At 40.4% G+C, this 27,411-nt stretch overlaps 2 protein-coding genes across 4 annotated transcripts in view; one reads left to right on the top strand and one right to left on the bottom strand.

Moving 5' to 3' along the window:
- The window catches only part of MFAP3 (microfibril associated protein 3), a 20,152-nt gene extending 11,138 nt beyond the window's left edge, over positions 1–9,014 (bottom strand). Inside the window, exon 1 of one of the 3 annotated variants that reach the window (XM_054975982.1) lies at positions 8,932–9,014. The gene's annotated coding sequence lies outside the window, so the exon portion shown is untranslated. Of the gene's footprint in view, positions 1–8,834 lie in introns of all 3 variants that reach the window. The other 2 variants (XM_054975981.1, XM_054975985.1) reach the window with 2 other exon arrangements.
- FAM114A2 (family with sequence similarity 114 member A2) lies at positions 8,955–27,312 on the top strand. Its single transcript, XM_054975980.1, has 14 exons — positions 8,955–9,125; positions 13,311–13,519; positions 14,966–15,065; positions 15,796–15,891; positions 18,009–18,118; positions 19,138–19,272; positions 19,431–19,589; positions 20,181–20,304; positions 21,741–21,820; positions 23,111–23,239; positions 23,554–23,693; positions 23,860–23,932; positions 25,496–25,549; positions 26,421–27,312. Exons 2-14 carry the CDS (start codon positions 13,325–13,327, stop codon positions 26,520–26,522), a joined length of 1,497 nt encoding a protein of 498 aa, XP_054831955.1. The 5' UTR covers positions 8,955–9,125; positions 13,311–13,324; the 3' UTR covers positions 26,523–27,312.
- The last annotated feature ends 99 nt before the right edge of the window (positions 27,313–27,411 follow it).

The raw sequence follows: 27,411 nt of genomic DNA, 5'->3' as shown, positions 1-27,411 counted from the left end.
GACAGGGGCCACCACAGAGAAAGCCTGTGTATGGGCTGCTGCTGACTTCACCTGTGTGCAGCCTGGCACCTGCAGAAGACCCTGTTCAGATGAGCAAAGCTGCCTTGGAGGAACATAGGGAGGGAGGTGGTCCCGTAGGTATGCTGGACCAAAGTCATGAAGAACATTGTATGTAATAACTAATACCTTGAACTGAGCACGGTAACTGATGGGTAGCCAATGGAGCGACTGTAGGATGGGAGTGATGTTCATGCTCCTGCTCGCTCCTGATAACAGTTGAGCTGCAGCATTTACTAATTGGAGCCTCCTAGTTAACTTAGAGGGGAGACTTATGTATAGAGCATTACAATAGTCAAGCCTTGATTTTACCATAGCATAGCTTTCCTCTGCTTCAGCTGCAACCGTCTGCCTAACCACTTCATTGTCCTCAGCAAACCAAAGGGTACTCTGGGCTTCATAAGAAGGAAGAGGGCTCTCCAGAGCTATCATGCCCACAGTCCAGGCCACCCTACTCAGGCCACTGTACTCCCACCACCAGGATGTATCTTTGCACAAGTGAAAAGAGAAAACAAACTGCAAGCAATTCTGTGTTTAATAATGCATGGGTAAATGACCCACTTACTACTCAGGAGTATATATGTCTCAACAATCAATAAAGAAAATTCAGTTCTGGGACCCAGCAAAAGCAGCTGCAGTCACTTTGCCCTACAGAGCTACTGCACAGGCACAAAGCTGCTTCAGATAATGTTTGGGAATCACCACTGGAGTAATCAAATCTGGAGCTGACTTCACATGTAGCAGAGAGAGTTGACCAAAGTAAGGCTGCCTGGTGATTATGTTCATTTTGAAGTTTGTAACTTGCCTTATTACAACAAAGATGGAGCAAAAGGCAAACTAATCAAGCTTCTTAAGCTTGGGAAAAGTAACTGCAGAGAGTTTTCAAAGCAGTAAGAAAAAGGAAAGATAAAGCATAACTTATGAGAGGCTGTCCAAGTGCCATCAGGTCGCAGTTTGTAAACAAAGAAAGCCATGGGTCCCTTTTCAAGCACTTATGAGACTAGTGATCCTTATCCAAAGGTACACCCTCTGCCCTATCGATGTATCCCTAATCAAAGTACTCTAATACACACACATTTTTATTTGCATCTAGGAAAGTGCACTGGCAATAATCTTCCAGGAGAATGTAGATGGCTGACTTTTTAAACTGAGCCCCAATATATCTACTTCTCTGAGCAGTTTTTTTTCTTTTGTTGCATTATTCAGTTTCATATTTTTTCCAACTATTCAAAACACAACAAACTTGCACTTCATAGCACTACTCCATCTTTTCTTCTATATGCAAAGTTAACTATATCCTGAAACACATTCATGTCTACAAATTACACTAAAGCACAATCTAAGGATACAACACTTTTTTTTTAGGAAATGCTTAGTAATCATGATTTTTTTTTAAAAAAAAACTATGATAGACATACTTGAACTCTCTGCCTTTCTCTGTCCTACAGAATCCTGAATTTCAGAAATACTTCAACAGCAGCAAATCACAACCGCTTCAACTCTAAAAATACTTACTTGGAAGAATATCCCATTAAACTCAATGGAACTTCTGAGCAAAAACAGGAATAGGCTGTAAGTTTCCTACGGAACATATTTTAAAGTTTGCATTTGGTAAATTTCTAACCCTTTCCTCAGAACTTTACAAAACAACCTTTAGCATTACAGTCCTTTTTTAAAAAAATGAGTAAAAATAAACCATACCTGTTGTCTAAAAAGCTCAAAACAGATATCAGGGCTTTTACCTGTATCAAATTAACATGTGATTAGCAATAACATTTATTATTCATCAATATTCCTTCTTTCTCAAACCTCCCTTTACTGTTGCCTCAAAGGTTTTATTTATAGATCAGTCCTATGCATTTTTATTCAGAAGTCCCACAGAATTCAACAAGATTGACTCCTAGTAGCAAAGATAAGGTCATGGCCCTAGATTGTAAGCCTTCACGCAGGGACTTGTTCAACTTGTTGGCATATAGGGCCTAGCGTACTTTAGAAGATTTAACAAATAATAAAAGACTGATAATGTTGATAAAGCTTGTGCTACGCAAGAAATACAACTCCTGTACTTTCATTCACATTGTAAGGTCTTTCCCTCCTGACTTAATATTATTTTAATTAATGAATTTTCTTCAACCAAAATGACTGGCTACATCTCTGAAGAGATACTGAAACTGGTGTTTGGTTTGAAATTGATTATTTGTAACAGAGAAACATCCAGTTAACGTTGTCTTCAAAGCCTGAATTAATTATCATCAGTAATTGCATACAATCCCTAGGATACTGTACAGAGTTTGCACAATGCATAACAGCAGTGGTGATAGGTCACTGAATACTGCCATTAAATCTTTCAGTGTTTGATTTATGAAATTGTTTATCCCATTTTCTTTTGTTCAAACCCATTATTGTTAAGCAAAGATCTTTCATTGCTGAGTTTATTTTAGTTGGCAGGGAGGGAGGCAGAGATGTTACATTTTTATTACAAACCATTATATAAAAACAGCTGCACTAGCTGATAAGAGACAAAGAAAATAAAATGGCATGTGCTAAATTCAATAAAACCGTGCACTGCATACAGAAGCTGTCAGAGTGAACACTATTACAAGATCAATATACTTAAATCTTTACTGAATATAACCAGTACTTACAGACGCACAATCCATGCTACACACATTCAGTCATGACACGTTTTTCTTTTGATCTTCCATTTTTTAAAGTTGATGTATGCTCAGTTTTATGTAGTGGAAAATCATCAATACAATTGGAGCACAGATATATATATATATTTAAGCAGTATATTAGCTACATCTAAAATTTACTGCATAAACACAAAGCCAAAACTCAGCTGGTTTTCTATTTGTCCAAGAGAACAGGAGATAAATATTTGTGTTAACTTAAGAGACAGACTTTTTACTAAAGAGAGGTTTGCTTTATGAAAGGCTCATTTTATTAACTTTGCACATCTTGCACACATACAACTATGAAGAACAGGAGTTTCACTTCAAAATGCAAAATGGGTTTGCACCCCACCTCTAGTTCAAACAGAGATCAGTTCCTACAACTCAAATTAATGGTAAAACACTTGCTCACACAGGTACACTTTTTAACCACAAGAACCCTCATAGAACTTTGAATCAACACCCCTCACTCCCCCACCCCCGAAAAGTACATTGTGAATTATTTGTTAGATGTAACATTTCTGGAAATTTTGATGCCACCAAATGTTTTTTTTATATATATATAAAATAATATATATATATATATATTTATATATATATATATATATATATATATTTATATTTATTTATTTATTTATTTATTTATTTATTTAGGGTAAATTGAAATATATGCAATACTTACTTTCCTATCAAGCCTAAACTTTTACTGACTAAACAACATAAAATGCATAATTTATAACAGCATATAAAATGGTACTATTTGGCATATTTACAGAATTTACTAGTATCTGTTTCTATAAGAAAAACTCCAAGTATACTCTTGAGAAAGAGTTCAGACTTCTGCACTCTATATTACCACAGCACATGGATCTTTAAGTGTTGCCATCTGAGAGGTATGAAAAGAATAAAAGTTGAAGGTACTTGAAAAGAAATTCTGTAGCAAACCAAAGAAAGTATATTATTTGGACAGAAACTCTCATATAGTTACAACAGGAAGGACAGCCAGCCTGCTCGGATATTAAGCTAAAGTCCTCAGGCTTTTCATGCTATACATTTTGATTGTGAAAAACCTTACCTTAAGATGCAGAGAAGTTAGCCGTGTTAGTCTGTGGTAGCAAAATCAAAAAGAGTCCAGTAGCACCTTTAAGACTAACCAATTTTATTTTAGCATAAGCTTTCGAGAATCAAGTTCTCTTCTTCAGATGCCTGATACAGAGACTCTGTATCAGGCATCTGAAGAAGAGAACTTGATTCTCGAAAGCTTATGCTAAAATAAAATTGGTTAGTCTTAAAGGTGCTACTGGACTCTTTTTGATTTTGCTTACCTTAAGAAGCATTCTAAAAGAGAAAATATTTCATAGGATATCTTTTCCTCAGTGCTTCCTTGAATTTACCAATTTTTTCATAGAGAAATTTGCCCTCAGGAAAAAAAAGGTCCCTCCTCTGAATTTTTCAGGTCCCCCCCCCCCCGCCCGTCTTTCACATGTCTACTTGGTTACTTGATTAACAACATTTTTATATCATCTTACATACTAATAGCCATGAACGGACAAGATAGATCTTCCTATACACCTGAAAAATGCCCCAGGTTTGCAGAAAAAAATACACTTTTTTTAAAAAAATGCAAAATGATAAAAGGAGCACCTATAGTTTTAACCAGATACCCTGAATGTCTGTTGCTAGGTAACCGTAAGGGTCTGGCCAGGCTTGGTTTCTGTCAGTAAAAGCAGGGGGCAGGGCCCTTGCCAGGGCTTTTCTGGCCTTTGAAAGAGTACTCATCGGAGCCAGGCCCACCAGCAACCACCAGGCAACTTGCTACCGCATGACTTGCATGACACACTCAGGCCTGGCTGCTTGCTACTGTTCAACAGCAGCCCTCCCTTCTGACAAAAGCCAGCATAGCATCGTGGCTAGAGTTTCAGAGTAGGATCCAGGAGACCCAGATTCAAATCACTACTCTGCCATGGAAGCTCAATGGGTGACTTTGATCCAGTCACACACTCTAAGCCTAATCTACTTCTCAGGGTTGTTGTGAGGATAACAGGGAGACAAGAATAATAATATAAGCTGCTTTGGGTCCACAGTTAGAAGAAAGGCAGAGTATAAATAAATAAAATATATAAATGAAAGGTTGCAAGGAGGAAAAAAAAGGAAATTGCGTTGGGAGGGGGATACAGGGTAAAGTGAGATGCCTGCCCAACAGGTCCTTGTGGGTTCCCTGCCATGCAATGGAGTCTGGTGCAGTGGCAAGCACTGCACAATTGGGCCTGGCCCAGTAGCCAATACTGTGCATTTGAGCATAGTTTTTCTTAGGTACAGGCTTCTGCGGGGTAGGAAGGAAAGTTGAAGACTCAGGGGCAGATAAATGTAGGTTGGCTGATGGGTGGGAAGGAGAGAAGGAAGCAGGAAAAGGTAATATCATATGGGGTTTCAGGAAAGGAAAAAAGGAAATAGTGGGTTTGAGGAAAATGAGATACTCCCCTGCAAGTCCTTGCTGGTCCCCAAACTTGTATAATTACAATGTTTTGAAACGTAGTCAGATATGAAACAGCAAGTATCTAGACCCCCTTTGTGACATATGAGCCTATGCAGTTACGCTGTTCCTCCCATCAGAGTCTGCATTCCATCTCTTCTCTAAGGATGGATAGGTCTGTAACAGCCCGAACAAGAGCTTTTCCTGGGGCAGCTCCATCCTTGTGGAACAAGCTACCCAGTAAAGTAGGGGCTGTATCATCTTTGCTCAGGTTTAATAAAATCTGTAAAGCATAGCTCGTGAAGAATGGATTTTTTATGTGTATAATGTATTATATGTATAGTTTTATTTGGGTCTCTGATTTGTGCATATGGTTGTTCTAATTTTTAAATTATTCAGTACTGACATTTGTTTTTATTGAAAACAGCTTTGAACTGACAGAAAAACAATATAATAATTTAAATAAATAAATTAGCAAGTTATCCCAAGAAGGCATGTATGTCATTTCCCTGGTGATTCAGAGGAGTGCATAGATAGCACTTATAAAGGAAATTTATGGAAAATAATATACATACACAATTGGATTTTTTTTTCTTTTTAAAGCTCTCATATTGTATATCCAAACTGCTCTTTGAATCTATGGTAAATTCTGCAGGGGAACTTCACAAGTCACAGCTTATCATTTATTGTGTCATGAAGTCAGGAATAAGGACCAGCTGCTCCAAGACCTTCAGGAGTCACGATTAGGGATGTGTGTGCATGCGTGCGCACACGCGCACACACACACAAAGACCCTGGGAAATCCAGATTTCAGGGATGCGCAAATAATCCACTGTTGCAATTTAGCCCAACTGCACCAGTATCACTCACAGAAGCCAGGCAGACAAGACGAGCTCCTGCATGGATTGGTCACTGCCTCCCCCCTCCCTCCCTTACTCCTCCTACCACTCCCCTCTTGGAAAAAAAACCAGAAGCCCAGGAAGGAGCCAGCCAGATTTATCCAGGGGTCTGGATCTGGGTTCCCAGACTGGATTAGGATTCTCTGATTTTAATTGGGGAAACCAGATTTAGCCAAATCTGCAAAAATCTGGCTTTCCCCCAGAATCCTGGATTTGGATTGCACACCCCTATTCATGAGCTTGCATACTCAATTTATTTAGGACACCTGCGTGCTACAAGCCTCCACATGGAAACTCTACCCTTCGGTTCCCAAGAGAGTTACATATTGTAACCTCAGCTCTATATCTCAAAACAAACATAGGATTCAGGAAGAATTATAAAGCAAATATGTGCATGTAGACATCACAGTGGAACAGAGAAACCATTGCCCAATAAACCATTGTATTTTATGTGGGGAATAAAGGCCACTATGTGATCTGGGATGATGAACATTCAGATAATGGACTCCAGAGTCTCTGGAAGACAAAAACTTTTTCCAGTTACCATGATGTTAGTTATCCTTTGCTATGAAATGGTCTAATAAATTCATGATTTAAATAACTGCCTATTACGTTACAATATTTGTCTCGTATGTCAGCAATTCACTTTTTTTCAGGGCTAGTCAACTGTGCACATGAGCTAATCTTTGTTGAATGGATGTTTTAATCTGATGATAGACTGGAGAACGCAATCTTTCCCTGACATTGCTCTGAGCTTTAGAGACATGCATAAGGTTGTGAGACATCTTGCTCCTTTCTAATTAATTTTGAAGTGCAACAAGGATGAGCCCTATTGCCATTCCCAGGGAAAGAGTAGGCACTTGTTTCCATAGATATGCAGGACTTCAGAGATGCTTAGAGCGTCTCAGAAGCTCAATGTGGTCCTGATGGGGCAGAAAGGTGGAGTACAAATTTTCTCAATAAATAACTAGATAATGAACACTAAAATAACTACAGACAACTCTTTACTAGCAGCAGACAACAGACTGTGCCTTTCTTCTTCTTTACGTTACAGGGTCATTACATTCCTAGGCATGAATTTATAATTGTTCTTGCTCGTTAACACAAATGTGCATAAGGAATATCTAAGGTTATATATGGAGCAATATTGTCAGAATTTTTAAAAAATTACCCCAGTTTTGTATTTTCTGACAGGATGTGTACACTGTACAAGAAATAGGAACTTGATACAAGGTCTGTATTATTTATTTAAAACATTTTCAGTCACAAACAAAAGCACAAACAATAGCAAGTTCAGCTGACAATTTTTGAACCCTAGCATGAAGTATGCACATGTGGTTCTCTGGACCATAACCCATTTTGCAGTGACTGGAAACCAAGCAAAATCATGACAGAAGTTTTAAGTAGCAAAATGTATAGAATATTATTAGTACACTCTAAAGCTTGCAAGGACATCACATTCAAATATGAAAGCACTATAATGTAAGACTTGTGCATATTATCCCCACATACTCATGCCAAAGAAATGTAGAAAGAAGAAACTACATGCCCTATTACTAAATTAAATTTAATGCATTTCCCCCTCGACAAGACTGGATTAAAAAACAAAAACAAGTAACACAGGCAAAATATACTTGTGACAGCTTCTTTTATCATAGACACAGATCAGACAAGGGTTATCAGCCAGCCACTATTTTAGTGATCCAAAAAGAAAAGCCAAGTTCTGGCAAATAAACTATATCAGGGTCTGAAGATCTTAGGAGCTATTAGATTCCTCCTGAAGAAAACCATCTGTGCTGCCTGGCCTGCTTATAGGAGAGAAATCCTTCACATAAGGCAAGGACAATACAGCAAGCAGCAGCAGGAATCACCAACTGCTGAAGCACTTGGAAGTACCTTTTTTACTTATTTTATTCAACTTATACACCGCCCTTCCCACAAACGGGCTCAAGGCAGCTTCCAACAAATATACTGCTAAAATACAATAAAAACCTATTAACACATTAAAATTCAGGTGTCATCAGACAGATCAGCTACTACAAGATCATCATAAGCCCCGGCACCACCATGATATAACTCAAGGGTGGCTGCAAAAAGAGGGTGTGGTGGTCAGAAGGGGGACAAAAAACTGGCCCCTAGTCAAAGGCCGGTGGAACATCTCCATCTTGCAGTCCCTGTGGAACTGTAAAAGGTCCTGCAGGGCCCAGATCTCCATTGGAAGAGTGTTCCACCAGGCTGGGGCCAGGGCAGAAAAGACCCTGTCCCTAGCTGAAGCCAGCCGAATGTCCCTCGGGCCAGGGACCACCAGAAGCTGCCATAAGTAGGAAGTGACTTTTCAGGCCATAAGCAGGAAGTGATTTGACAATGCATGAGACACACTCAGGCTAAACGTATCTAACAGACTGTTGTTTTGCCAAATAGTTTTAAGTATCCCTCCCAAACCACTAGGTTTTGTTCACAATCTCCACAACCATGACCCCGCTGGTCTTAGCACCCGGTTCTGCCATTAGCGTTACATGTCACTACAAAGCAGGCAACGTTGCAGTCGCTGTATTATAACTCATTTACACACGCCCCAGTATTCACCCTGGCGGAAGTAAAAGATATCCGTATCCCACACTATAATATCCCCCCGCAATAATGTGGTGTCCCGACTCTGCATGCGCATCCCTCCTCTACCTCTGAGGATTTATAGCTCAAAAGAAAAAAAAGGTACTCTGCTAATTACACCTTGCGATGCACCCCGCCGCCTTACCGCCACTTCCTCCACCTCCTCCAAGCTCTCCACAAGCTCTGATGTTAAAATCGCCGCGCATGCGCAATTTACCCTCCGGAGGCCACGAAAGAGCAACGCGGCTACGGCCACGATGGCGTTCTTCCGGCGTGGATCCTCTCTTTCCGGTTTTCTTTGTGGTTGGAGGAACGGCTGAGTCCGCTTGCCGCGGGGCTGGCGTGTGCGGCTGAGTCGTGGTCGTGCCTGTCACTGGCGGGAAGGAGGACCTGGCTGCAGCTTGCCCGCTGGTAAGACTCCAGAGGGCGGGGCGGGAGGATGCTTGCTGTCCCCGGTTATTGTTTAACACCCGCACCTCTGTTATCTGTGTCTGCGCTACGGCATACTCAAGTTGTGTGTTCGCGTTATAAATAGTGGCTCAAAATGTTCAACGCGCAATTTTTTTGTGGGTGGGGGAAGGGCTTCCTGTCCTATTCGCCGAAAATACGTATCTACTAAAGATTCCTCTCCACTTTCGTCCCTTTTACAAGGCCAGCCAGCTCCTTCTGTTTGGACATGTTATTACCCGGTGCCCCTCCTAGTCTGCTTGCTGGCGTGTGAAGGGTAGGCGGGACGATTTTTAAACGTGTTAAAAGAAGTCGTCCCGACCTGCATTTGACTCGGACGACTCATTTCACAAGCTGGCGGGGCGTGATTCTGTAAACCACAATGGATACCTCTTGCTGGATGGAGGGAGCGAGGAGGAGGAGCAGCATTTTTTTTTGACAACCCTACTCGAACCCAGCCTGGTTTTTAAAGCAAGAAATTCAGTGGCAATCCCTTTAGCTGTAATCCAATATTCTGAATCCAGAAAACTGCCCCACCTGTTGAACACTTTGCTGTGCTGGGTGATGTGCCCTTGAATAAACCGGAGCAACGTTTATATGTAGTCGTACTTGCATGTCTCTTTAAAAAGCCATTTTGTTGTCATTACCTCTTGGTTAAACTTCTGCTGCTGCTTCTTGCAATCAAACTACGTCTTCTCTATTTGGCTTCAGTGCTCTCTGTACAGCTTTTAGTGCAGTAATTGCATTAAACTGCTTTGCGGTCAGGTCCACTATGTATGTACATATACATTGTACAAAAGGTATCCTTGTTGTTCCCCATCATGCTGGCTAAGTCAGGTGGCAGTTGATGGGTGTCTTAGGAACAAGAATGATGAATCTAGAAGGGGATTCACTACCTGATTTAAGTATTTAAAAGGCTGTCACTTAGGGGAGGGAAGCAAGGTGTTCCTTTGGCAACAAAGGATAGCACTTGAAACAGTGGATTTAAACTAAAGAGTACTTGCTGGACATTAGGAAAAACTTCTTCACTTAAGAGTAATTCAGCAGTGGAATCAGCTGCCTAGGGATGTGGTGGGTTCCCCCTCATTGGTAGTCTTCAAGGAGTGGCTGGATGAATGCTTGTCGGTGATGCTTTAGGCTGTTCCTGCATTAGGCAGGAGGTTGGACTAGATGGACTGTAAGGCCCCTTCCAACTCTATGATTTGGTATAGATCTCATGCCTTTTAAAGCAAAATCTTCCTTCCATGGCAGACCCTTCTTCAGTTCACACTTTGGATTTATCTAGCTTGGAGGAAAACTAAAAAATACATGGGGGGGAATACCCTTTCTAACATGAGGGAAATACAATTTATCTTAAAATATGCTCTTTATATATGTTTATCTGTTCTTTCCTATCACTGCCTTCTACCAGCAAGTGAAGACTTCTCTTTCTTGTCTGGCATTCCCTCAAGGATCCTTCCTACCATATGGTTTTTCGGTGTTTTTATATAGGCATTTTATTTTGGTTTTAATTGTTTTTATGATGTCTTTTTATAATGTTTGTTTTAACTGTTAGTTGTCCTGATGGAACAAAAAGGCACAGTACAAATTTTGTAAATCAATAATATAATGAACACTAAAATAACTATGAGCAGCTCTTTACTAGCAGCAGATAATTGATTGTGCCTTCCTTTACATTAGGCCACAAAGTACCTTTTTTCTTTATTTCTCTATAAAATCGCAAGTTGTATAATATTTCATATATTCCCTTATAATTCTTCTTCCTTAATTACTCCCCCATTTATGATCTTAAAACATCTAACTTCTCAAGTACCAAAAGAAACAAACTATTTTATTACATCATGTGCATATTTATTGGAATATGTTATATATAATAATTATCGTCATCAGTATATCTAATTCTCAATGTGGCCCCGTCTGTGGATACTTTAAATCCAGAGACTGGAGTCAGTGCTCTCTGTACAGCTTTTAGTGCAGTAATTGCATTAAACTGCTTTGCTGTCAGGTCCACTATGTATGTGTATATACATTGTACAGAAGGTATAGTTGTTATTCCTCATCATGCTGGCTAAGTCAGGTGGCAGTTGATGGGTGTCTTAGGAACAAGAGTGATAAATCTAGAAGGGGATTCACTAGCTGATTTAAGTATTTAAAAGGCTGTCACTTAGGGGAGATAGTTGAAGACTCAAGGGCAAATAAAGCTAAGTTAGCTAGTGGGTGAGAAGGAAGCAGAAAAAGGGGAGATCTTATGGGGGCTTACAGGGAAGGGAAAGAAGAAATAGTGGGGGAGGGAAAATGAGATAACCTTTGCAAGTCCTTGTGGGTCCACTGCTTACCAGTTAAGGATGCCAGTTCCCTGCTGTGGGCAGGGGATCCCCCGCTCCAACCCCATGCCTCCACTTACCTGGCCGGCAGGGGAGGGAACGCACTGCAGCATCCTAATTCAGGCCTAATTCGAGCCCAACTAGGCTGGATTCAAGCCCAATTGAACCCAAATTGGGCCACTACAGGGTGTGGCAGCACCCCCAGGAGGGCCAAATCGGGCCCAATTCGGCCCAGTTTGGGTCCGATCATCATCAAACAAGTCTCCACCCCTTCTTTTTCTGAATAGAGGTAGAAATGATATTTCCTTCATCACCTGCAGCACATTATACAGTTATGGATTGATTTGTTGTTCCCAGAATATAATCATCAGGATAGAAACAGGATTTATCATCCCACCCTAATTCTCCTATACCTGATATAAAATCCACAAGCTGATGCTGCAGTTTAAATGTATATAGCAGGGGCACAATTACAACTCACACTGTTTTAATTTTTAATGAGTTACTAGTTGATACCTTACCTAGGTCCCCAGACCTGACAATGTTCTTATTTCTGTTTCTAAATAGCTAACTTAACTGTTACAGCTTACACTTTCTTACTTTTTCAAACCATCCTACAATACACCTGCACAGAAATGGCTGCAAACCTCTCACCTGGAGGTACAGAGGCATTCTTTTGTGCAAACAATATACACCAGAGGGATTCCAGTCCTGGGGTTCACACCTCAGACACAAAGGGATCCTTATTGCAGGATCCTTCACTCAGATACATGTAAATACAGGATGTAGAAGCTATTCAGAAGGGATTCTACTCCCAAGATTCATGTCCTTCACACAATCTTTCTTTTGAATTTTTCCCCTTCAAAAATATGCTCCATATCATTCTATTATGAAAACTCTATACCAAGAGTGAGGCTACTACCTATCTAAACACCAGTGGCCCCCACATTTGGGATTCCACAGCAGAAATACCAGATTGTGCAAGCAAGTGCCCACTACTGCATCCCAAAGGAAGACTGGTTTGCACAAGCCTTACAGTAAACTGGATCCCAGTCATGGGGTTCACCCCAGAGACACAAGCAGGAACAAGCAGTCTTCTTTCACTTTCACATTTCTCCACCAAAAACAGGCAACTAATTTGACATCCCTATATGTGTAACTTTTAATTGACTTTTGCAGAATTACACTTCTAAAAGTTTGCATGAAATATTACTAAAAATATTTAGAATAGGAGAGTATCAGTCATTCATCTCTCATCTGTTCATGCGTTCATATCCTTTGGGTGTTCAGAAAGAGAGGATGAAATATGAATTGATTACTTGATGTGGGAGTGGGTAAAGTCCAGTTTGTGCTTTCCCCCCTTTGGGCCTGCATATAGTTCTGTGGTCTTAGTTCTTCCTTGGAATAGACATCTTACACCGGTGCGGAATTTTCCCACATTTTAGTCCAAAACTGGCCTCATTTTTTCTTTCATCCTTGCTTTTGGCGTCCTTATATTAGGGAGTTGACTTCTTTAGTTATTTTAATTAACACCCGTACCTTGTTAGTGCACCTTCCTTGGCCAACTGGCTGATGCTTTTTGACCCTTCTTACAATTTTCTCTCATGCTCATTTTTTTCATGCTACCCTTACAGCTAGACATGAACCATAAAGCAGAGGTTATTTAGATCATTGACTACATAATTATATACAGTTATTACTTTCCCACTCACACACACTTCTAAGAGGAAACCTTACTTCATAAAGCAGTTGTGTGGATAAGGAAGGTAGACTGTATGCCACACTGAAATGTCCATATCAATTGTAACTGTTCATTTAACTCTAGGATAGGCTGTAGCCATGTCCCGGAAGGAAAACAAGTCCTTGAAGGAAGATACATATGCTCCTAGTGAAAGTGATCAGAAGGCTGAGGATGCTGAGCCAGCAGATACTGATGGTGTGGAAGCAGAACCAGCACCCATGACACGGAAAAGACCTGAATCAAAACCATCCGAGCCTTCTGTTGCACAAGAGGCATTAATGCAGAAAGTGCAGGTACTTGCTCTTAACCTGCTGCCACTAAGTTGTGCTACATTCTGCGCCTTATAATGTTCACATTTTGAATTTTATTCCCATTGTAGCCAGATTTTAGGATGCTTTGCAGGCTTATTGTTGTGGATCAATTAAGTTGATCTCTGAATTTTATGTTCATTCCTTAAATTGATCCATGCTAATATTACAGTTTGAGTTGCAAGGGAAGCAAGCACTGCTATGAAGAGTATGATTGCAGACTGCTGCTGTCATTCAGAAGAAAACAAATCTATTGCTTGTTTGCATCTTGCAGAGCTATGTTTGTTTCTAAAAAGACACATGTTAATAGAGTCATCTTGAAAACCAGAAATTATTGAGAAGAAAGACAGATGAGGAACAGTGACAAGTATTGCTGCTACTGATGCCTTGAGGATTTTATGTTGAAAGGCAGGAAGGACATGTGTATTCTAAAAAATAAACCACTGCTGATATGGTAGAGGAAAGGCTGCTGTATCTGGGCTGCTAAATTCTGCTTCCCTGGGAAATGGTCTACATTCATATATGAGGTTGCAATACCTCACCCAGGTTGGAGGGGAAGAGCTTTTTCTCCAGACCTAGAAGAGCAGTCAGTGTATTCTGGTCAGTGAATGGGAACCACTACTGTAAACTCTGTGTGATCCACATGCTTTTGGGTGGACATTAGCTTCTGTATTAAGACAGAAGTCTGGGAATGGAAGAAGGGATGGTACTACTGTAATATACTCTGCACAGGGTTACCTTAATGACTTGCCATTGGGTTCCAAGAACTTACTGTATCAGTGATTTACCACTTATCTTTCTTACACAATTCAAAGTGCAAGTTTTGACCTATAAAGCCTTGAATAGCTTGGACTCTGCACACATTAGATGCTACAGCAACATAAACCTATCATTTGCCAATCCTATTAATTATGGTCTTAAAAAATAGCCAAGTCAGGCAGGTACTTTTAGTTATCTGTGTGCCAAGTTTATTGGCTTTTAAATCAGTTTTATGTTTTTAATTGATACATGTCACTTGGAGCATATTATGTTAGAAATAATAACTTAAACGTACAGTGAATGAATAAAAAAGATCAAATAGCAAGGCCTTCTAGAGAGGTCATCTCAGAAACCTGCTGGCTTTGTGTTCTCCCTTGAAACTCATCAAAGCATTAATTTTCCAGTAGAAGTAAAATACTTTGTCTAAGTATATATTTTTTAAAAAATTGTTTTTAGAAATTTGTTATTAACACTTCTGCCTTGCTAATTTTATTGAGATCAAATTGTTCTCACTTATACCAAGCCCTGGGGTGGAGTTGGTTAAATACCAACTTTATTTTTGTTTGTATATTACTACAAACCCCTTAGAAATGAGTTTTAGTTGCACAGAAGACATTGAATTTCAAAGAACTGTTGATAGGTCAGGCATCTCCTTTTCTCTGTTTCTTTAAGGGCCCTAGTTCTACTGAGGAATCACAGACAAGATGGGGGTATTGGGGGAACTGGGGCAAGTCTTTACTGTCAACTGCTTCTGCTACAGTGGCTACAGTAGGTAAGTCCTGATATGCTAGCAATGTACCTTACAATCCAAATCAAATGTTCTTTTTTTAAGGTTTCTTCCCCCTCTCCACCGTTGGGTTTTAGAAGTTAACTGTGGCAAATGCAAAATGCTGAGAGGAAAATGGAAAAACAAATAATCAGGGCAGTGAATCCGTAAAGTTTTTTATATATATATATATATAAAATGCAAACCCCAAAATAGAAGGTTTGAGCCTGTAAGCGCAGGATCCTGGGAATTTTCTTACCCACTTGGAACCCTTTGTGACCCTTGGAAGCTTTATTTCTGGGATTGAGGGCATAGGGAGAAGGGCATGAAATCGTTCCTTTCTCTTCTGTGAGCAGAGTTCCCTCACGTAAGAGACAGAAAGGGTAATCTTGTTCCCTTCTCCCTCGCCACTACAGCCTCTCAACTGCCATGGCTATTAGTACACACAACTCCCTCAACCACAGGAATAAAGTATCCAGGACTAGAAAAGGGCTCTGGGGTGGGGGGGACCCCTGGACCATCAACACTTTCCACTGGTGAGTTGCAGGATCGAAGCCACAATTTGTACAGGCAGTGAAGGCTAGATTGGACAATGCCTTTATAAGTTCAATTTTACTTTTTCAATTTCAGTATGCTTCCTTGCATTTTTGTGGCATTTTTGTGGCTGGGTCTCTGCTTGCTTGGTGAAATAATTCATTTTCCCTCAGGAGTAAAATAATACTTCTGCTTTCTTTAGGCCATGGAATCTCAAATGTCATTGAAAAAACAGAGACATCTCTTGGGATCCCCAGTCCTAGTGAATTGTCCTCTGAGGCCAAAGATGTTACAGAAGGTCAGTTTTTATTTAAAAAACACTACTTGAAGTTTCCTGCTTGTGGTCCATTATTGACAGTTTTTTTTCTTGCTGTTACTTGTTACTCAGGGGATTCTTCTGAATATTGCCAGAGAAGATTCATGTTGCCCACTGTATTTGTTTTACCTACAACCTCTCCATAGCACTTGATTTTGGCCCCTTGTTTTCTTATTTGAGATGAATATGCATATTTCTTTGGGAAGAATGGCAGCTGCAATTAGTACTTAGTGCACTGATCCAACAATGGGGGTAGAGGTTTTGCATGCAAGAAAAATCTCTTCAATGCACACAAACTGATGCTCAAACTTGTACCAGCAGACAGAGTTACCCACATGGCTGCACAAGAATTAACATATGTTAATCCTAGAGACTGTTCTTGTATATACCAAGAGATCGAGACTTGGAAAGGCAGCCATGAGAGAACTACATAAGAACCTTAAGTATAAGGAAGTGTTTCTGGAGTCTAAGATGAAGATAATTCATACTGTGTATGGATGTGTAAGTTGGATAATGAAGAAAGCTGACAGGAAGAAAATTGATTCATATAAAATCTAGTGCTGGAGAAGAGTTTTATGGATTCTATGGACCACCAAAAAGTGAAATAGATCAAATCAACCCGGAATTCTCCCTACAAGCTAAAACTGAGACTATCATACTTGGTCATATCATGAAAAGACAAGATTCACTGGAAAAAATGGAATGCAATAGGAAAAGAGGAAGACCCAACAATAAAGAAAGCCACAGCCTTCAGTTTACAAGATCTGAGCAATCAGAAGCAATTTGACAGCACATAATACACAAGCACTCATTTAAATTTATTTCTTTCTTTAAAACATTTATAAGCCTCCTCTTCAGAGACCTGCTTCAGATGGCTCATGAAATAAAACAAGATAAAATCAATCCATTAAAAATGCAGTCAATAAAAGCACAGAGCATCTAGCAGCTCCCCCAAATCCTCATAATAGATGGCAGATGGTAAAACAGAGGCTGAGAGCCAGCTTTGCGTAGTAGTTAGAATGATGGGCTAGGATCTGGAAAACCCTGGTTTGAATACCCAGTGGGTAGTGGAATCACTTTGGGTGAGTTTGGGCCAGTCACATATGCCACTTAACCTATTTCAAAAGTTTATAGCATGATTAAATGGGGCAGGGAGAACTGTAGGGTATAAATAAAAATATAAAAGATCAAGCTCCTAGTTAAAAGCCTAGGAAAATGGAATGTTTTGTCCTGGCACCCAACAGAAGAGTAGGGTAGGTTCCAGGTGAGCTTCAAAGGAGAGGGCATTCCACTGGCGAGGAGCCACTGCTGATACAGCCCTGTCTCTGGTCACCACCCATTGTATTGATAGTTATCCATCCCTTTGCTTTCTCCAGACACCATTCAGGATTTCCACAGAACCACTTGACTCAGTTGTTAAGGAGAAATAGAGGTGAAAGGTATCTGCATATTGATGGCACCTTTCTCGAAACTCTTGATCTTTCCCAGTGGTTTCATGTAGATGTTAAGTGCATGGGGAACAAGATGTAACCCTGCAGGATCCCACAGTATAAAAGCCACAGGGCAAAGCAGCACCTTCTGGAATCCGCCAGTTGAGTAAAAGCAAAACTTCAGCATCAAAACAGAAAAAGATGCTTAGGCTTCATTCATGGACTCATTCAAAGTGATATCAGAATGACAGTGGCTTAGATCCTGTCTAGTGTGAGCAAGACAGTGCTTGTGGAAGTGAACTTTCCTGCCTCTTCCCTTGCTTCATTCTGCTGTACACTTTGGAATAATGCCTGTTTGGGTTTGGAGGACCCCAGGAACAGGGGGGGTGGGGATAAAGTGGGGATCTGCAGTAGGAGGAGGGAAGTTGGCAAAAATTTTCTCTGTCTCTTCCAGTGGCTGAAATACCTTTAGCGGTGGAAAACAAAGTTAGGATCTATGCCACTATTCCCACTATAGTGATTTAGTATGGGCATTTTTACACAAGCTTTTTTTGGAACTAAACCACAAATTTTGAACCACATGACAGCCAATATCTGTTAACAGTGCATGCTTTTCTGTTGTGATACCAACATTTCTAACATGTTAATCGTAGGTTCCTTTCATTTCAGAATGCCAGATCTCTGCCAATGACAGCAAAAGAGATGCAGAAAATCCTTTGCCATCCATTACTGGTGCTTTTGGAATGTTTTCTACCATCTCTGCTGCCGTTCAGAACACAGTAAGACAGAAGGAATATACTTTGACTGTTTTTTGTGCTTTCAGCCTCAGATTAGTATTAAGCCATTGTTCTACTCTTCAAATTGAAGTTGGTATATGATGTTTAGTTGGGTCCTTTGTGTTGTTTATGACTGCTGATTATACTTTTAACTGATTTATTTGTAATTATCAAGAAGTATGTGATGTGCATGTATATCAAGAAAAAGCCTTCTTATCCTAATAAATAATGGTGGAAACTCTCAACTGCAGGGTGGAAATTTCAATTTCTTTTCTTCCTGAAGGTAGATTTCCTACGTGTTTAGGACCTGATCACCCACCACTAGAAGCTCTCCAGGCTTGATTTGATGTTTAATTGGGGTGGAACTCAGATAGCCTGGGAGTATGTGTATATATTAAAAGACATGTAGTACTTTGTACTCATTGCCAACGGTGGCTCTTAACAATATTGTTTAAATGATTTGGAGGAGAAAATACCCCTGAAGTAGGTGCTTCTGTTGCCAAGGAATTCTCTGGGTTCATTTGTTCACCTTTCTTTTCTGAACACCGTATTAAATTGGTTCAGACTCTCAGAGGAAGAGTATGGGCAGCTGAACCTTGGCTGCATCCTTTGGGCCATGTGCTCATCTGTTCCTTTGTTTATGGTAGTAGTCTTTTCTTGCTTATTCCATATTGATCTGTAATAAGTCAGACTAATCACAGATCCCATAGAACAAAATGAGGATTGCAGTACATTCAGGTTTATCCACTTCTTTCAGCACATAGTTAAGATTTTGTCTTGGTTTGGATTTTTACTTTATAGTATAAAGTGATAGCATGCTGTGCTCATTCTTATTTCTTGTTATCTGAGATTGCATCTTATTTCCTGGGGATAATGAGGAAAGTACATCCTACTCTTGGAACACTTGTCCTCCATAGATTCCAATATGTTGATTTTCTCATAATTTTTTTTGGGGGGGGGGGTGTTAGTTTGTTCCCCAAGGGCTAATGCTTCTTCTTCAAAGGTGTGCATGTGTTTTCTAGGGAAAGACTGTTATTAGTGGGAGTCTGGATGCATTAGAATTCATTGGTAAGAAGACTATGGATGTGATAGCTGAAGGTGACCCTGGATTTAAGAAGACAAAAGGCCTGATGAACAGGAATTCCACGCTTTCTCAGGTACTCGTTTCCTTCAGATTCCCTCATGTCACTTGAGAATAATGTTTTCCTGAGAAGATTCTCTGTTGTAGAACAGTAAGTATTCTGGGGAGAAACCTTCCTTTTGGCTGTTCTCTTTTCATCCAGCAGTTTTAATGTTCCAGCTTTTCCATTTGTAGATCTTGCGAGAAGCAAAGGAGAAGGAAGAACAGAGGACAGCTACTGAGGTTTCCATGGCTACAGAGAAGAGAGCCCATTATGGGCTACTCTTTGATGAGTTTCAAGGTCTTGCTCATTTGGAAGCCTTAGAGATGCTTTCCAGAGAGAGTGAATCAAAGGTAATAGCCTTGAGCATTTTACTTTTTACAGCTGGGAATGAATAAAGATAGGTACCTCTGTAAACTCTGGAGGGACCCTTTATATAGATTTCACACAAGCATCGTGCACTGAAAATGAAAATCAGGTAAAAGATAGAAAAATGTCTTCCTGCTCTCCCATGCTGTTTCCTTCCCTTTTGTGTAGTGTGTGTTTAAATAAGAGATTGCTTTATCTTTGTTTCATTGACTGACAAAACAGTTGAACCCACAGAAGACAATGGAATTGATCACATTGACTTCTGTGAGATCAACTGTTTGATACTTTTTTTGATACTCATATTCCGTAATATACCCTAAAATTGTGGGGGGCAGGGGGAGCATATAAATGCTGTGCCCTATTTCTTAAAGTGAGAATTGCTTCCATTAGTCATCCTGTCATCAGTAGTGGTGGGGGGGGGGGAGTACTGTCAAGTCACTGCTGACCTGTGGCACTCCTTGCTGGGGTTTTCAAGGCAAAGAGACATACTGCAGCCTTACTTTTCATGCCCGGTATGAAGTGTTTCTGCTGATTCATTTATAGTTCTTTTTTGTGGGTTTCTTTCCCTTGCTCAGGTGAAGTCTGTTATTGGCACACTCTCTGGAGCAGAGTTAGATGCTTTAAAGGCAGAGCTGGAGCAGCTCAAAGAAGCTTTTTCATTAGCTGAATTTTATGATGATGAAGAGGAAGAAAAGGAAGGTAATTATGAGAATTCCAGCTTGCAAGAGTTAACGTCAGTCTCTTTAATTTTTTAACTGATGACAATATAATTTGTTCGGTGGTTAGTAAGTGTGCTGTAGTAATACATAAGCAACAGAGATGAGGTCAGAAAAACAGACCTAGTGAGTCAGATCAAGGGTCCATCTAACTATTATTCTGTTTCTCACAATGGCCAGTTCTAGAATTTTAGAGGAAGCAAAGGGCATTAATTGTGTAAGTACTCCATGCAGTGCCATCTTCTGCAGGGCATTTTAGGAATGGCCTTAGCAAAATTGGTTGTTAGTCACAGCTATTTGTATCACTCATTTCTTAAATTTGTATCCTGACCTTCCTCTAAGGAGCTCAGGATAATGTATGCCATATATTTTTTTTCCCTGAAAAGATACCTGTGAGTAGGTTATCCTGAGCAGTAGTGACTGGCACACTGAATGAATTTCAGGACACTGAGTCAGTTTCATGGCTTTGAAGTTGGGTGTCCTCGATCCAAGTCCAACACCTTATGTCACACTGTCTCCTGCGACTGTCTTGTTTTTTGTTTCAACTCCTGCATAGTTGGCCATCACACCTCCCTCAAGTTCACAAACTCTTCCACAGGATCTCATATATAGGCTGCCATTTTAGCAGTCCGTATTGTAAAGCATTTACTTAACTGCTTCTTCTGTCAAAGTTTTCTCTACATCAGACATTATTTTGTGTTTGTCTCTTTTTGTACAAATGCTTTAGCAAAGGATTTTTACTTGTACAAAATCTGGATTCTAGTGTCTCTTGTACAGGTGTAGAAATTTACGAACGTCTAAGCAGGATTTTCTGTTGTTTGAGCATGTTGTGCTGCATGCATAATAAGCAAACAGTTGGCTCTTAACATTTTAAATTCTCTGAGGCCCCACTGCAGGCAGATGTTTATAGGTGAGTGTGAGATCAGCTATGTCAGTTTTTTTTTTCTCATTGGCCAGCCCCATACAACAATACATGGACTGAGACTTTAAAAATTAGTTCCACACACAGCCTTGGGGACTTCAGGCTTGTGTTCTCTCCCCTCCCCAATGCTATTGAAAAAACATTCAGTTGTGCGCCGTCTCAACTCACAGAGGTCTTGGTTGATGGAAGCTCTCCTCTTGTGTTGGGTGCTTCCCAATGAAAGTGCTGCCTCTTGCAGAACAAGGAAGAAGCAGAAAAGACCCTTCATTTGGTTGTGGAAACATTGGGTAGTAGGGACCTTTGCCACAATGTGGCTTCAGCAGCACTGCTGTTGAGACAGTGACATGGGACACTGGAGAAGACTCCGGAGATCCTTTTTCTTGGCCATTCTGGGCCTTCTAGAGAGCACACACTTTCTGGAGATCAAAAATGTGCATGACTGGCAACTTTCCATATCTGAGGTGTAACATTCAGCAGCTGTTTTCTTTTGTTTTCAGAATATGAAGACTTCACACGGGAGATAAGGGGTCTTTTTTCACAACTCTATGTCTCAACAAAGCCAGACAAACTGATTCAAGTGAGTAAACCTCAACAACCAGAAGATGAAAAATAGAGGATATATTAAGGGGCTATTGGGGGCCTGAAATGGCTTTAGTGCCTGAAATGAAGGTGATAGCCTGAGAAATGTAATTTTTCTTAAGAGAAAATTGTCTTAATTATTAAAGTAATAAAACCAGTATTTTGCAAGGTAGAACATCAGATGCGAACCTTGTAGCTTACAATTAGAATAAATTCTTCAAATTGTTTCTGTGTTACAGCTCTTTTGTGTTACTGATCTTTGAAAGGCTTTTAAGTTGTACTCATGGGATATTGGCTCATCACTTCATGAAAGTTACTACATGTCCTTAACACAAGTATGGTTAATAAGCTTGCCTGTTACAGGCAGTTTGTTTTGCTTCCTACTAGAGCCAGAGTAACACCCTTAAGGCAGTTGCTTGTAGAACCTTGCAATGCCATTGAGTGGCACTGTAGTTCAAAACAGGATAGACTATCCGATAGACCTGTTTTCATAGAGCAATGTAACCTGTCACTTGGGGCAAAGGGGAAATAATTGTCTAAGGTATTTTAGTAGACAAACTGGTCTACCTAAGGCTTATGGCAAGTAACAGTTATCCAAAGCACACGTGCACTAAATAATCACTGTGGTTAAAAACCTGCCTCTAGTCAGCTTCCTTCAGGCCAAAGCAAGCAAGTTACAATTTGTGAAAGCTCATTCCTGACAATTAATCCTTCTCTTTTGGTACTGCTAGATAGCATACTTGAAAGTGGAACCTGTGTTTGAGATGTGCAAACAGAAACAAGCTTGATTCTCAGTGGCTGGAGTCACTAGGGGCAGGAGGAGATTTAACCCATCCCAGTGGTATTTGTTAATATTTGCCAATGACTTTGATGGGAAAATGAAAGGATTACAGTGAAGGCACATTTATTATAAGAGCAAAACTTCCACCGGGTGGTTTATGGCCTAGCTACCTCCTTCTGCTTGCATCATACACACCTGTGTATGCACGCACGCACACATGTAAGTGTGGTAGGCAATTTGCTAGATTAATAAAGTTTCAGCATACTTCTAAAACATGATAAAAATTTGCTCCTGTCAGATTTCTAGGGATGATGGTGTCAGTATGAAGTCAATAGGTTTCTCGCTTCCTAATTCTGATTCTCTTCACTAAATTGGTGGGGTGGGGTGGTTGGTGGTGATTTACTCCAGGGGAGCTGCTGCTTCTAGTGCTTCTACATACACATATGCAGGATCAACCTCTCCCTTGTTAAGTAACGTGCTCGTGGTTATCTGTTTCATCTTCGCCAGGCAAGGAATTCTGCTTGTGAATTAACCAAAAACCACACTGATCAAACTGCAAAGGAAGAAAGACAGAAGGAAGAAGACCTGCAGGTGGGCTTGGGAGATGCAGAACTAGAAGAGAAAATATCAGTAGAGGTAATTCTACAGAAAGAAGGTTGCAAAGTAATCTACTTGTGGATGTGCTTTTGTATGCTATACAGAGAATTCACAGCATGTTGTTTTATCCTTACGGTTACCATTTTTGTAGAAAGGCATTGGGGAAGGGCTGAAATGGATTAAGACACTAATGTACTTTGCTGGCATTTTCAGTTTTTTAAATGGTTTTAAATCTGGATTGTTTTTGCTTTGGAGGCTACCTTGAGCTGGTCTCTGGAGAGGCAGATTATTTTTTTTTCTAAATAAATATACATCCAAACCTATGGATTGATGTCTTTTTCTCATTTTTGCAGGACGTTCACACATCTGCAATCAGAAGTCTGGCTGAATTGACAGCCTGCTCCATTGAAGTGTTCCACAAAACTGCAGCATTGGTTCTGCATGGCCAGGAACAAGAAGTTTTAGCCGTAGACCGAGCCAAAGCCCTCTCGCAGTAAGAAAGACCAGATTTTGTTTTCACTATGTTGATAACTGATATTTAAGTTCTTTTTACAAAAAAGAACTTCTCTACAATCATTTTTTAAAATTTTATGAACAAGTATGGAAAAGAACTGTATGAAAACAGGCAATGTTCCTTTTACTATGTATTATTTTCCTAGAATGACTATTGTGCTGTGCAGAGAACTTTCATCTTTGTCTAAGAACTTTGCTACACGCTTAACAGCTGCAGGGGTAAGTTTGAAAAGCTGGCTGTATGATAACAGAAGAATAATGCTGCCGCAATGTTTTGCATTGAACTAAAAATGTATCTTACCTAGTCTTTATTTGTAAGATTTACACCCCATGTTTCTAGTTAAAAAGCACTCTGAGCAGCTTTCAGAAATAGGAAACACAGTAACATAAAATAAAAAATGCCAATTAACTAAACGATAAACACAAAAATGTAAAAGCAGCAGTTAAAATGCATCCAGAGTTTCATCCAGATCTAATGTACAATTTTAAAACAGCCACAATTTTAAAAAATCAACAGCATCAATAAATGACATTTAACAGTGAAGCTCAAAAACAGCTTGACAGGAAAACTGTCCATTTTGAATAGATAGTTAGGGGGGTGCACCCAGAAAAATTCACATGATCTGGATCTGGGTTTCAGGAATGCCAGATTTCAATATCCCTGAAATCCAGGTCAGATTCTCTAATCTGGTTAGAGAATTCTACATATATCTGGCCATTATTCCCTATCCAGGGGTGAGTGGGGACGTCATTTTTCAAGCAAAACACAAAATTTGCAGGGAACCTGCTCCTTCTTGTCCTCTAAAGCTCCCTCTCCAAGTTTCAGGAAGATTGGATCCCACGGTCCAGTTCTATGGACCCCTAAATAAGCTATCCACAGCCACTCTCCTTTGTTTCCTATGGGTGACAGATTTCCAAGGCTTTCCAGGCAAGGAGAAACCTTAAGCAAAGGCAAGTCCTGCCCAAAAGCAAGTACCAAGTGCAAATTCCACTCCCATGTAAGCTGAACCAACAAAGCCCAACAGAACCAAAGTGACACAAGGGAACCAGTGTCAAACCAGAGAACCCCAATAGAAAAGTAGAGAATCTCAAAGTGAAGCAAGGGGAGAGATGAGGCTCACCAGAGCCATGGAATTTTATAAGGCTTGAAGGACTCTTTTGGAGCTTAAGCAGGGGTGGAAGGGCGGGATGGGAATCCTGTCTGCCTGCTACTTCCTGTCCCCCACCAGCCTTATGCTGCTCTCCATTTTGCGCCACTGCCCTCCTTATGCCACTGCTCTTTCACTTGTGCCACTGCTCCACCTCTACTGCGGTTGCCTGAGACCAAATAATCCAACTCAGCAGAGTTCGGCTTCCAAGCATTGACCCAGGATTCTCCATTGTGATCTGGCATAGCCAGATTATGCCAGATAAGCATAAATCTGGCTGTTTAGCAGGATCATGAATCCTAGATCACGCACACCTAGAGACAGATTAGGCACTCTCAAAGGTCCTCCAGAAAAGACCTTTTCTATGGTTTTTGTTAGTACTGACCTCTTTTTGTTTCCATTTAAGTAACTTGTTATTCCAGTATTTGTAGCTTTTACAGCTCACCTAAGAATTTAACTCCAGAATACTTTTGGCATAGAGTAGTTCTTTGTGACTGCATATTCCAACAGAACGATTCTTAACTGATAAAAGTCAATCAAGCCTTATCAGATCAGCTGTAGCTCTGTAATTCAGATCCCTTTCAAGAGGGTGTACTCAGTTTTTAAAATGCAGTAATATATTCAACCTTTTCAGGTGGAAGAGAAGGCAGATGTCCTTAACCCTTTAATCACTGGAGTGTTTTTAGAGGTTAGTGTAAATTATTAATGTTGAGATGTAGGTGTGTTCCTACTGGGTATTTAAATAGTTAATATGTCATATCAAATTACTTATGTTTGGGTTCAGCAGTGTTTCATCTTTGTATTTCTGCAATCCATACCCTATTGTATTGTTTATTGAACGTTCCAGCCATTGATCGTATTGACTTACACTATGAAAACTGCCTTGAGTCTCAGTGAGAACAGCAGATTATAAATAACATACAAACATAAAATGTTATGGAATTCCAGCCGGAATACACAGGATTTCCAGGAGATTTCCTATTTAGGTATGACCACAGCCAGACCTTCTTAGCTTCAGCAAAACTTATGTGTCTTGTGCCCTTCTCCCCCAAGCAGAGGCTGCAACATCCAGTTGTGAAGCCTGTTTCTGAAATTTCATTACAAGGTTATCTCTGTTGGTGGAATGGATGGCAAAAATGGAGTGTAAGGAACTCTTTATATCTGTTCATTTAGACACTGTGTAGTAGTGATATAAAACTCTAGCATGGGTTCTTGGCACAGTCGTTATTAATGTTTTCAGCTTCTTTTCATAAAGTTAGGACGATTATAGTTCTTATGGATCGCAGAGGAAAGTTAAGAGCACCGGAGCAGTTTGTTTAAAAAAGGGATGAGAAATGGTACAGTGTTCATTAGACATGTGATGGGGGCTTCTGCATGCTCTGTAGTGGTTTCTCAGTTTTCTCATGCTATGAGTTGCTGCGTAATGTCCTGTAAGTTCACTCAAATGACAAATTAGGAAAGAGGTGGTGGGACGTAAAGGGCATACGAACCCTTGTAACTAAGAGCAGGTACTCTTTGTGCAAAAGGAGGCTGAGTATGATTGTCATTTTTGTTTATAGGCTTCTAACAGTGCTTCCTATATCCAAGATGCCTTCCAACTGCTCTTGCCAGTTCTGCAGATCTCTCACATCCAAGCCCAGACAGAGTTAACTCAGCAATAAAATGAATCAGACTGCACTTGAGATGAATCCTGCTGTATCTGCATGATGGATCCTGGATTCAACGACGGGATAGGCGCGTGCAATAAAAGACAGATGCGTTAGTGTCTGGTACTTCACCAGCCAGTGATAATGTGCTGAGTGGTCCTGCCTGAGGAATGTGAGTTAGTAAGGGGGAGGGGGGAGGGAGAGAGGCAGGTTAGCAGAGTTCAAAGGGTGGGTGTTCTGGGTAGTGGTCATTCCATTCCTGGTTCTTTGTGCTTTGATGACAAAGTATAATGTTAACCTCATAACAATGAAATTGTTGAATCTAAAAAGAGACAGAGTGGTATAACTGGGTGGATGAAACCTGACCCTAGAAGAATTATTGGAATGAAATGTCAAGGGTTTGCATATATATTTTGAATAGATTCCACAAGTTAAATGTCTACCAGTCCCAGTAAATCCACTGCACAAACAGGATTGGATCTGGTGATCCATCAGGAGAAGGCACTGGTAGTAATGTCTCTTTCCCATGCCCCCCTCTGACCTGGGAAAGTTGATTCCCTGGACTGTCGAAGTTGTCAGGAGCATGTGGGGGGGGGGTGCAGTAAGGAGGGGAGCATTGGGAAGATCCATGATACTTGCATTCATGGATCTTTGGATACATGTTGATTTCTTAGGGACAATTTCTTAGAATGTATTGTCAAAGGCTTTCACGGCCAGAGAACGATGGTTGTTGTGGGTTTTCCGGGCTGTATTGCCGTGGTCTTGGCATTGTAGTTCCTGACGTTTCGCCAGCAGCTGCGGCTGGCATCTTCAGAGGTGTAGCACCAAAAGACAGAGATCTCTCAGTGTCACAGAGTGGAAAAGATGTTGGCAGGTAATTTATATCACCTTCCTGAGTAGATAT

The sequence above is a fragment of the Eublepharis macularius genome, chromosome 4 (genome assembly GCF_028583425.1).
Source record: "Eublepharis macularius isolate TG4126 chromosome 4, MPM_Emac_v1.0, whole genome shotgun sequence".
Lineage (NCBI taxonomy): Eukaryota > Metazoa > Chordata > Lepidosauria > Squamata > Eublepharidae > Eublepharis > Eublepharis macularius.
The sequence above is the reverse complement of the archived record's forward strand: the minus strand, read 5'-3'. Positions and strand labels throughout refer to the sequence as shown.